General features: G+C 41.0%; 1 protein-coding gene across 2 annotated transcripts; it reads left to right on the top strand.

Moving 5' to 3' along the window:
- Nucleotides 1-9,667, top strand: TMED2 (transmembrane p24 trafficking protein 2). Of its 2 annotated transcripts, XM_069557683.1 has the most exons (5): nt 43-351; nt 2,068-2,260; nt 2,654-2,674; nt 4,813-4,920; nt 8,166-9,667. In XM_069557683.1, the coding sequence occupies exons 1-5, from the start codon at nt 172-174 to the stop codon at nt 8,288-8,290; spliced, it is 627 nt and encodes a 208-aa protein (XP_069413784.1). In that variant the 5' UTR covers nt 43-171; the 3' UTR covers nt 8,291-9,667. The 2 variants fall into 2 exon arrangements, with proteins under 2 accessions (XP_069413785.1, XP_069413784.1); XM_069557684.1 differs by lacking the exon at nt 2,654-2,674 and having other exon boundaries at nt 1-351.
- Nucleotides 9,668-10,694: the final 1,027 nt, after the last annotated feature.

Below are 10,694 nucleotides of genomic sequence, written 5' to 3'. Positions count from 1 at the left end.
GGCAGCTACGGGCGCCAGCCAATCCGCGGCGCCCGCATCAGCCCCCTCGGGCGGCGCAGCCGGAAGGGGCGGAGCTGAGGCGGCGGCGGCTGAAAAGGCAGCGGTGGCGGCAGCGACGACGGCGGCTCCGGAGGCCGCAGTCCCGGTCCTGGCTTCGCCCCCAGCCCCACCATGGTGACGCTAGCTGAGCTGCTGGTGCTCCTGGCCGCCCTCCTGGCCACGGCCTCGGGCTACTTCGTCAGCATTGACGCGCATGCAGAGGAGTGCTTCTTCGAGCGGGTCACCTCGGGCACCAAGATGGGCCTCATCTTCGAGGTGGCGGAGGGCGGCTTCCTGGACATCGACGTGGAGGTGCGGGCGCGCTGCCCGAAGCGGGGGCCCGCGGCCGCTCGGGGGTTGGCGGCGCCCGGGGCCCGCGCGGGGCCAGCGTGGAGAGCGGGACCCGGAGGCCGCTGTCCGATTCCAGGGAGGGGCCTGGGCCGCCACCCGGCGACCCCCTAACGGCCCTTTCCCTCGCACTCGCCCGGTTTCCGAGCTCCGCTCGGGAGACGGAACCGTTGCTTGGCTGCTTTGGATTCTCAGTTTGAACGGCTGGTTCCCCTTGGAACCCCTCGCCGAGCTTTGTCTACCAGGCGCCGCGTGTCATCTCTGGGCCCAGGAGGCGCTACACGGTCTTGTTTAGCTGATGGCAGGTCTCGATCCGGGCAGCAGCTGCTTCCCTTCCTAGCGCGAATTAAAGTTGGGACGTGGCATGGAAACTTCTGAAAAAGTAAATCGGAAGCTGTTGAGGAATGCTAGGTAGACGTTCGCGTTGTGTTTGCCTTTATTTTTCGTAGAAACGACCCGAGTTAACCCGTTCTTACGCAGACCTTCGGATACCTCGGTTAGTCATCTCTGATTAAGAGAGTGGAGTTGCGTTATGCGTTTTAGAAGTGATTGCAGTAAAGTATCTGTGGAGAAAACGGAAAATCGTTTTAAGAAACCAGCAGTCCCTAAATTTTGTCGTATATCATTTTCTTTAAACTAAAAGAATGACTCGCCTCTAACTTTTTTAAGGAAACCAGATGGAATGAATATTTAAACCTACCGGTTAGCATGATTAATTGTGTCTATGGGTTTTCCCATCGAACAGTTAACGTCAGCAGAGTTGGGCATAAATTACACAAAACAAGTGAAGTTCAGAAATAAGGGGATAATGGAGTTAATAACTGTTAAAATTAGCTAAGCTCTTGAGAGATCAGCTCTTTCAGTCTGCAGGTGGCACGGGCTTCATAAGAGGAACTACTTGAGCAAGGTCTAACAACTGATTTGGAGCACACTGGGATGAGAACATGGGTCTCTGAATTTCCAGTTTCTCTAGTCTTTTTCCTTAAGTCCTTAGGCATATAAGATAAAGCAGATTCCTTTACCAGTAGGCAGTAATCAGTCGGGAAAACCTCGATGTGTAGGCTTGCTCAAAGTTCTTAGTTTTAAAAGAGATTTCTTTTTTGTTGTTTTGATATTAATAGCTACATATTTGTCTGTTGGTGGTATTGGGCCACTTGAAGACAACTGTATGGTGTGGTTTCTGTTTCTGATTGGTTTACTAAGTTGGAAAATTAAGACAAATGTAGTCAGAGTTGAAAGGTATTCAGAGAGCCTTGTTTCTTAAATGGGAGAACTGTAGCCCAAAGAGATTACTGTCAGTAACTGAAGTGGATCGAAGTTCAGGTTACATTTTCCTAGTGACTGTTTGACTGTCAATAGACATCACTTAATGATTTTATTTTTAAAATTATTTTTTAATGAAGTATAGTTGCTTTACAATGTTGTGTTAGTTTCTCCTGTAAAGCAAAGTGAATCAGCTATAGGTATACATGTATCCCCTCTTTTGGATTTCCTTTCCCTTTTAGGTCACCATAGAGTATTGAGTAGAGTTCCTTGTACAATAGGTTCTCATTAGGTTATCTGTTTTATACACAGTATCAGTAGTATATCTGCATTAATCCCAATCTCCCAGTTTATTCCCTCCTCATTTATGATTTTGAATCTTTTGAGTTATCTCATGAATTTTTCTTCTGCCTCCAGATTACGGGACCTGATAATAAAGGAATTTATAAAGGAGACCGGGAGTCCAGCGGGAAATACACATTTGCTGCTCACATGGATGGAACATATAAGTTTTGTTTTAGCAATAGGATGTCTACCATGACTCCAAAGATAGTGATGTTCACCATTGATATCGGGGAAGCCCCCAAAGGACAAGACATGGAAACAGAAGGTTAGATGAACATTCTGAAGACTTATATCCCTTTCTCAGAGTTAATATTAGTCCTGTACGTTTTCTCCATCTGAATGTAGTATTTATTTTTGATGGCTTATTTTAGGTTCACTGACTGTCTTTACAACCAAAAACCTTTTGTGAAATATACTTTTTATTTATCCAGATCTTCTCATTAACAAAAAGAAATTATTGGAGGTTCATGTTTATATTTTAGTTCTTTCCAGTTGCCATTTCTGGCAGCAGGTAGGTTATACGTATCCTAGGTTGTTTGTTCTGTTAATTTGCCTACGCTGGTATATGCATCTTTAGTTGCTCATTTGTATAAATGACTACTTTAGCTAAACTTGTTGTTTTTGTGTGTGTGTGTTTATATCTTACACTCTTCTTCAGGTGGTGGAGATACCTGGGATGGTATGTGGATTATTTTCTGACAGTCTTTCTGCGTACTTTTGTGGCCTACTGTCTAATTTCTGCTTTCCTTTCTAACCTCAGTCTGTTAGCATGACAGTGTTTTTTCTCCTAGTTTTAAAAAACCCTACATCTAATTTAGAGTTTTAGTGTGATTGTTTTTTTGTGGTTTTTGTTTTGTTACACACGAGATAGAGGTAGGTATGTGAAACTTGATTAGACGTGAAATGCAGTTCTAGGAGCTACGTCTACCCTAGATAAGGTGACAAAAGCTTTGTCAGACATATGTTGCAGGTGGATTAATTTTTATTGCTCAGCTTAACAGCAGTGAGCCCTAAGTTGATTCTTCTGGATAAATTGTTTACCAGGAGCCTGTACATAAGGATTTTTTGGCCGGGGACCGAGGTGGGGTGGGCCGGGGGGCCATGGTATATTTCGGGACTTTTGGAAACTAGTAGTTTATTTCATAGTATTAATGTGATATAATTTGCCCTAGATAGTGAGCCTTTCATGCATTGGAGAAGGAAACGGCAACCCATTCCAGTTTTCTTGCCTGGAGAATCCCCGGGACGGGGGAGCCTGGTGGGCTGCCGTCTATGGGGTCACACAGAGTCGGACACAACTGAAGTGACTTAGCAGCAGCAGCAGCAGATAGTGAGCACTTCATAGAGTATTTACATAAGTAAGGTGAACTCTTTTTAGGCTTTGAAATCTATAGAATTTAAAGAATCATACTACTCAGAAATTTCTGTGCTTGCTTTTCAAGGCCATTTGCAGTTCAGCACTTGGCTAATTCTCAAGGAAAATTAGTTTTGAGGGGCTTTGACTTTGTTCATTTTCTGGAAAACAGTCCTTTCTAAACAGTTGGCTATTTAAACGTTGGCTGGTGCGTGTGAATATTTTCCTTAAATAATCCTTTAACATGATGTTTAACAGTCTAGCTTTTGCTTGTTCATATTGGTGAATGACAGCTATAAAATCAAGCTTTCCTCTAAAGCAGTGGTTCTCAGGATGTCTTTTGCTCCCCAGGGTACACTTGACAATATCTAGAAACATTTTTGATTTTCCTGAATAGGTTGGTGGCTGTACACTGCATCGGACACCTTCCCACCACAAAGAATTACGTGGTCTAAAATGTCCACAGTGCTTCTCCTGAGAAACTCTGCTTTAAAGGTTCCGCCTAGTGCATGGGCTTCTGAGATGAAGCTGGTGAGAGAGTATTTGTGATTCCAGCCCAGCTGCTTTAAAATGGTAGAGGCTCTTGGCTTCTCATAAAAAATTTAGGATTATTTGTGGCAGTTTGGAATTCTAGATGAGGCTGGATTTTGGGCAATAGTGAAGAGACCCCTCTGATGGCAGTCTTCCCTTGTGGTATATTTTTTTCCTACCTGTTTGTACATTGCCATAATACAGCATTACCTATAAGCATACACTTAAATTCTTCAGAACTGTTAGTTTACCTTGCTAAAGAGAATGCCTGGTTCTAGACCTTGAGCAGCTGAGAACTTGTATTTTCACTTGCAGTGTCTGCTGTATTTCCCACTGTAGTGAAATGATTGCTTTGACTATAGTACTAGAATGTTGAATTGGTACAGATTTTCCCTAGAACATCTTCATGCGTTTCTCTGCTTAGCCTCATAAAGATTAAAAGTCAGCTTTTATACTTTTCCTAAATTAACATTAGAGTTACATGATTTTCAAGAGTAGATTTTTATTTAGTTTAAATATTGTTATTTGTAGGATTATTACTAGGGTGTTATTATTACGGTTTTGTTTAATTTGTATTTTGTGCCCCTCCTCCATCTTTTTTTAAATCTCCCCTATGGTTGGCAGTGAGTCTGATGAACTACACTTAGCAATTTCTTAGAAGACATTTCTTAGGGCTGTGTTCCTTTAGTTAGTAAATGTTGTATAGCATTTTTCCTACTCTGAAAGAGGTTTCTCTACTGGGAACGAACTTTTAAAAAATTCTTGGGGGATTAAATTGTCATCAGTGGTCCAAAATTATGTCTGAGTCATTTCTGGAAAGTGGCTGCTTTTGTATGCCTTCTCTGGAGGAGGTGTTTTTCCCCCTGGTTTTAAGAATTTTTCAAAAAGAGATTGCCAGATATGTTCTAATCCATTTTCAAATCCTTTTGTAGCTCACCAGAACAAGCTAGAAGAAATGATTAATGAGCTTGCAGTGGCGATGACAGCTGTGAAGCATGAACAGGAATACATGGAAGTTCGAGAGAGAATACACAGAGCAAGTAAGTTAATGCTTTTGACTTTGCAGCAGTATCTGAGGGCCATGAATTGGTGACCTGTATTATCCAAGAGCTGGATTGTGTTTTCCTCATTTGGAAATTTTGGACACATAAACATACTAAGGGGTTGACTTTAAAAAAAACACCTATGCAAAGATATTTGAGTATATACATTTGTTTGTAGAGCTTTGTATTAGACTAATTTATTATTGGGACATTCATTCTAAACCAAACCATGCTGTTTAGATTCAGCACTAGCTTTTATGAGTTTTAAAAAATGTGTGGTCAGCTAGGGAGTAAGCTAATGGTTTTCATAAAGCAGAAAGGAAAAACATAAAATGGACATGGTGTTGGTTTTAAATCCGATATCTGAAATTTTTGTTATCATTAATTACATGCTGAGGCTTAGTTGTTTTTCTAAAACCTGGGGTATGGTTTAATTCAAATAAAAAGCATTAAAACATGAATAGAGGTATTCACCAGGTAAAGATCAGTTTGGCTCCCAAGTTTGCAAACGAAGGTGTGAGTGTGTTTGTCTTCAGAAACATTGATAATTGGAATCCCACTCTAGGTTGCAAAGCCTGTTTTAACCCTTGGTATAGCACTAATTATGATCCTTTTGCATTTAAAATTAAAGAGGTACCATATTGATCCACAGATCAGATGATCATATTTTAGACCCAAGTCCACACCTGTCCAGCATCTTTGTCCTTCAGGTCACCCTTGGAGATGGGCCTCACTGGGCGCAAGCTCGTCTGTAAATGCAAAGTGGCTTATGTCGGAAGTCTTTGTTTTGAAGGTGGGGTAGGGAGTGGAGAGAGGAGTGACTCAAATAGATGAGAACAGGTTGAATTTCTCCAAGATGTAGTTTCTGTTCTTCCCACCCTCTTGCCTCCATCCTTGCCAGTGATGGAAAGGCATCTTTAGGACCTAGAGCCCAGACTTCCCCTCTCCTTGGGAGGATAAGGAGTAGATGTGACGGACTGGACGGGTGCCTCTGTTCTTAGCTTTTGGGGTGGACTGGGGCATGAGATGGACTGAGGCTTATATGCAGCCACTCTTGCCTCTTCCACCTCTTTCCTTCTCCTGGCCTGTGCTCTTAATCTTCTCACCTTCTAGGATCCCTACCTCTTCTCCATCACCTGTTGGTTATTTTTCTCCCAGGAGGGGGCCAGCCCATTCTGTGATGAGAAGGGCTCAGAACGTTCACTGCTTTGTAGCTCAGCTAGCACAGCAGCCAGAGAAGGCCCCCATCTTCTGGTGTCTGAAGGCATCCAACCTTTTTCTCTCATCCTTAATTTGAGTGGAGATACTCCTGAATTTGTTTCACAAACAAAATAGAATTTTAGACATTCAGTCTAATTTTATAAATCCAATAGTTCCCACAATGTTGTTTGTTTTTTGTATATCTTCCTATAACACTCACTCCTCAGAGATGGCTATATTGAGATTTTTTTAAAAACTACAGTGTTGTAATAGTACTGTTTTTAGATCAGGCTAACGTGTGAACCGAGCTTCCCTGGTGACTTAGTGGTAAAGAGTCCTCCTGCCAATGCGGAAGACTTGGGTTCAGTCTCTGGATCGGGAAGGTCCCCTGGAGAAAGAAATGGAAACCTACGCCAGTATTCTTGCCCGGGAAATCTCATGGACAGAAGAGCCTGGTGGGCTAGAGTCCATGGGGTTGCTAAAGAAACAGACACAACTTAGTGACTAAAGAACAACAACAAATATATGAACGACATGAGAATAGTATCTTACGTACACATATTTTCTTCGATGATTGCTTTCCTGTTATATGCTTCAGTGTGTTCTATTTAAGTTTAAAGATGCATTTTTCTGTTATTGAAGGGAGAGATAAATACTTGTTTTTGTATGGTTAAGATGCTAGTCATTAAGTTATGCTAGAAATGGATTATAGTTTGCTTCTGCTGCTGCTGCTAAGTCGCTTCAGTCGTGTCCGACTCTGTGTGACACCAGAGACAGCAGCCCACCAGGCTCCCCCATCCCTGGGATTCTCCAAGCAAGGACACTGGAGTGGGTTGCCATTTCTTTCTCCAATGTGTAAAAGTGAAGTTGCTCAGTCGTGTCCGACTCTTCGCGACCCCATGGACTGCAGCCTACCAGGCTCCTCCTCCGTCCATGGGATTTTCCAGGCAAGACTACTGGAGTGGGTTGCCATTGCCTTCTCCGTATAAAGTTTGCAGCAGAAGTAAATTTAATGCCATGGAATGAACATTAAAATTTCAGTGTTGGTGGTTTTTAGAATTCTAGTTAATGGTTTTGGGCATTTGTCTATTCTTACTCTGGGGGAAAAAAGTCATTTTCTTTCCTTGAGTAAGTATAACTTATCTTTCTGGAGTCATTTAATTGCTTTTCACTTCTTTTTGGGTGATCATCAGTCCAGCAGTTACTGCAATTCTAGTTTCTCTTTTTATAAATGATACATATACATCTAAAAATATGCCAGTTACTTATTCATCTCTCTTACTGAGTTGCTAATTATAATTGTTTTTAGTGTTGGCCATTTGCAGAAAAATGAGAAACTACCCAGTAGTTTTTAAACATTAAGGACTTTGATCAGGAGCTTGAAAGAATTTCACATAAATTGAGTGCTATAAATTAATATAGCCATACTACTCCTTTGATCAATTTCTTAGCTTAAAAATGGGGTAAATCCTGTAACTAGTTTTAAGTTTGTCTGGTAACAGCTGTCAGCATTGGTCTGTGAGACTGAGAAAACTTTCGATCTAGAACCAATACCAAATACATAGTGGGTGCTCAATAAATACTGAATAAATGTTTAAAGAAAAGGCACTTTGAAACATTTTAACTTAGTAGGTAGTGCTTCTTGGGTAACTTATCTTGAAAGAATAAGGTTGAATTTTCTGATTCAGCAAAAAGGATTCTAATGTTAGGGACTTTCTACGTGTTAGAGAAGGTTGGATTAGGTTTTAACTCTAGAATGTGACCTTGGGCAAGTCATTTTTTCTCTGTTCTCGTGCATAAGCAGAGTGGACGGACTTGACTGCTCCATTAATCTTTAAATTCTCATTTAAATGTAAAACTCTGCTTTTAAGTGTGTTTAAGTGCTTGGGGACAAAAGACAAAGGTATTCTGAGTACTGTGAATGTTGTGTGAAGTATTAACTGTCACGTGAAGTTAAGACGGGGGGTAATTTTGGATGTCTGTGCTGTTTCTTTTCTCTTGTTTGTTTTGGTGGTTAAATTTTGTTTGTTTGTCCTCAACAGTCAATGACAACACAAACAGCAGAGTGGTCCTTTGGTCCTTCTTTGAAGCTCTTGTTCTAGTTGCCATGACATTGGGACAGATCTACTACCTGAAGAGATTCTTCGAAGTCCGGAGGGTTGTTTAAAAGCCTTTTCCCCATAATCCCAAATTCATAATTCACTGTTTACCAGACATCTTGGTCATAATAATGTCATTAGTTTCTATGTTTTTATTTTCTGAACTGTATCTTCACAGCTTATGTTTCTTTGTGATTAATAGATATTGGGGGAAAACACTTCTAGGAAAGCTATAGTGAAAATTTGACATTTGATTGGCATAAATTCATATTTGAATTCTGCCTCCATTATACAGGCCCTCCCAAAACTCAAACACTGTAAGCCGAATATAGGTGTAGAGTCCTTAGTTTTCTTTCTTTTTATTTTCATTATAAAATACAGTTTGTTCAGGATAGTACTTTACTAAAATGACTCTATTCTTGGGATCCCTTATCCTGCAGTTCAAGTCATTAGAAAGATTCATTTTGTTGAGAAACAACAATCTGAATCTTGACATTTTCTATCCAGCTTGGTGGTAGAGCTCTATGACTAGAGTATGTGACCAGGTTGGTACTTTTAAACTTTGTCTATCTTGTTTTTGCTTTAAAGATAAGACTTAAACCAACAACCTTTACCCACCCCTCCAAAGTTTCACTTTGAACCTTAGAACTCAATCACCTCCACTTAGAATTGTTGACACAAGCAGCTCATAACCATTTTTTGGTTTCTGCCTAACCTTGTAAGGAGTCTGTTAATGCCAGTTCTCTGGGTGTTTCAGCAGACAGTAGCTCTTTTTCTTTCTATGCTGGCGCATCCACCTTCTCTACTCTTGGCATGTAGGAGGCATGCATTCATGTAATTGGAAAAATCTGGATTTCCGATGCCAAAGGGTTAAAGCCTCTTGGATTTCTTTGCAGTGATATACAGCCACTATTTTATTTTTGATCAGTGGCATTTTGGCCACTGTTTAATTAGGGTACTGAACATCACTGTCAGTACTAGGGTTTTTGTTTTTCTTGGGTCTTTCTTTTTTGGCACATGTGAATTTTGTTTTGTATAGAACGAAACAACTTTCTTTTGGTCTCTGATGATGGGTTTAAAAATCAAGGAGCATCTGGTTTTATTGTGGGGATGATCCAGGATTATGTTGTGACTGATATATATTGGTTACTTGTACATTTTTTTTTTGGATCTTTGCAAGGGGAAAACTACAAGTAACGAGTTTTGTATAATTAAATTTGTTACAGGTTTTCATGTTCAGGGTAAACAATTTTTCAACCTTAGGTGAAAATACTTGCAGCAGTTTAAGGTGACTGAGTTTTACCTTAGGACAACTGTTGCATGCCAATTTGTGTGCGTGTGTGTGTGCAAACACTTCAAAATTGAGTTAAAAGATGTAAATTTAAAATTGGTTGTATATCTGATCTGCCCCACATTCAGTAAATAAACAGTTCTTTTTAAAAACAGTCTTGGTATTCTGTGTTTTATATATTTATGATTAATTCACATTTGTTAAATATCAGCTTTCTAATCAAAGCTGAAATGAGACATGTCATGTTTTCCCAGTAATGATGCCTGTTACAAACATCTGTTACTTTTTATGTCTCTAAACTTGATAATAGTAAACAGATATCCAATTTTAGGTTTCCCTGTGTGGTTTCTTTGATGGGTCAGTATTAACATCTGAAGTATTTTTTCCTTTGGAACAAAAGTTTATTTTAGCTCAGCCACCTGGTTTATGGTAGTTGGCAGTAAATTTAAAAGGGATTAAATGCTTCACCCAGGCCTCGCAGATGAGTGACTGATGTGACCAGAATCTAGATCCCTGCCTTGAGGAACCGTTCCTCTTCCTCTGCTGCACTAGGGGCCTTCTGGTAATAAAGGTACGGTTTCTCCAGCACTGTAATGTCCTGTGCCCATGCTAAGTGCTTTAGGTGGTCTGTCTCATTTATTCCTCAAAACATCCATTACCTTGGGTACTACTGTAATCCTCATTATGGAAATAAAGTCTTGGAAAGGATCCCCAGATCAGAAAATGAGTAAGTAGACCCCCAAATGCAAAAGCAGCTATGCTGTTTCCCTCTGTCTTTGCTTTCAGACCTGGTTGGAAATAGCTGTCAAAGGCATTTTAAGGATGTGATGATCCCATTAAAGTGAAAATGCTGCCTCAGGCTTTAGTCTCACCTAGTTTCAGATGACTGCAGTTTATAGTCTGCTGCTAAGTCACTTCAGTCGTGTCCGACTCTGTGCGACCCCACAGACAGCAGCCCACCAGGCTCCCCTCTCCCTGGGATTCTCCAGGCAAGAACACTGGAGTGGGCTGCCATTTCCTTCTGCAGTGTATGAAAGGGAAAAGTGAAAGTGAAGTTGCTCAGTTGTGTCCAACTCTTAGCAACCCCATGGACTGCAGCCTACCAGGCTCCTCCGTCCATGGGATTTTCCAGGCAAGAGTACTGGAGTGGGGTGCCATTGCCTTCTCCAGCAATTTACAGT

Source organism: Ovis canadensis, chromosome 17 (genome assembly GCF_042477335.2).
Source record: "Ovis canadensis isolate MfBH-ARS-UI-01 breed Bighorn chromosome 17, ARS-UI_OviCan_v2, whole genome shotgun sequence".
Lineage (NCBI taxonomy): Eukaryota > Metazoa > Chordata > Mammalia > Artiodactyla > Bovidae > Ovis > Ovis canadensis.
This window is presented reverse-complemented; position numbering and strand designations above follow the sequence as displayed.

Bases quoted from the DNA above. Each gene is read 5' to 3' on its own strand.
- TMED2 (XM_069557683.1), top strand. From the start codon at position 172: ATGGTGACGCTAGCTGAGCTGCTGGTGCTCCTGGCCGCCCTCCTGGCC. The intron at 352-2,067 runs GTGCGGGCGCGC...TTCTGCCTCCAG, and splicing joins TCCTGGACATCGACGTGGAG to ATTACGGGACCTGATAATAA. The intron at 4,921-8,165 runs GTAAGTTAATGC...TGTCCTCAACAG, and splicing joins AGAGAGAATACACAGAGCAA to TCAATGACAACACAAACAGC.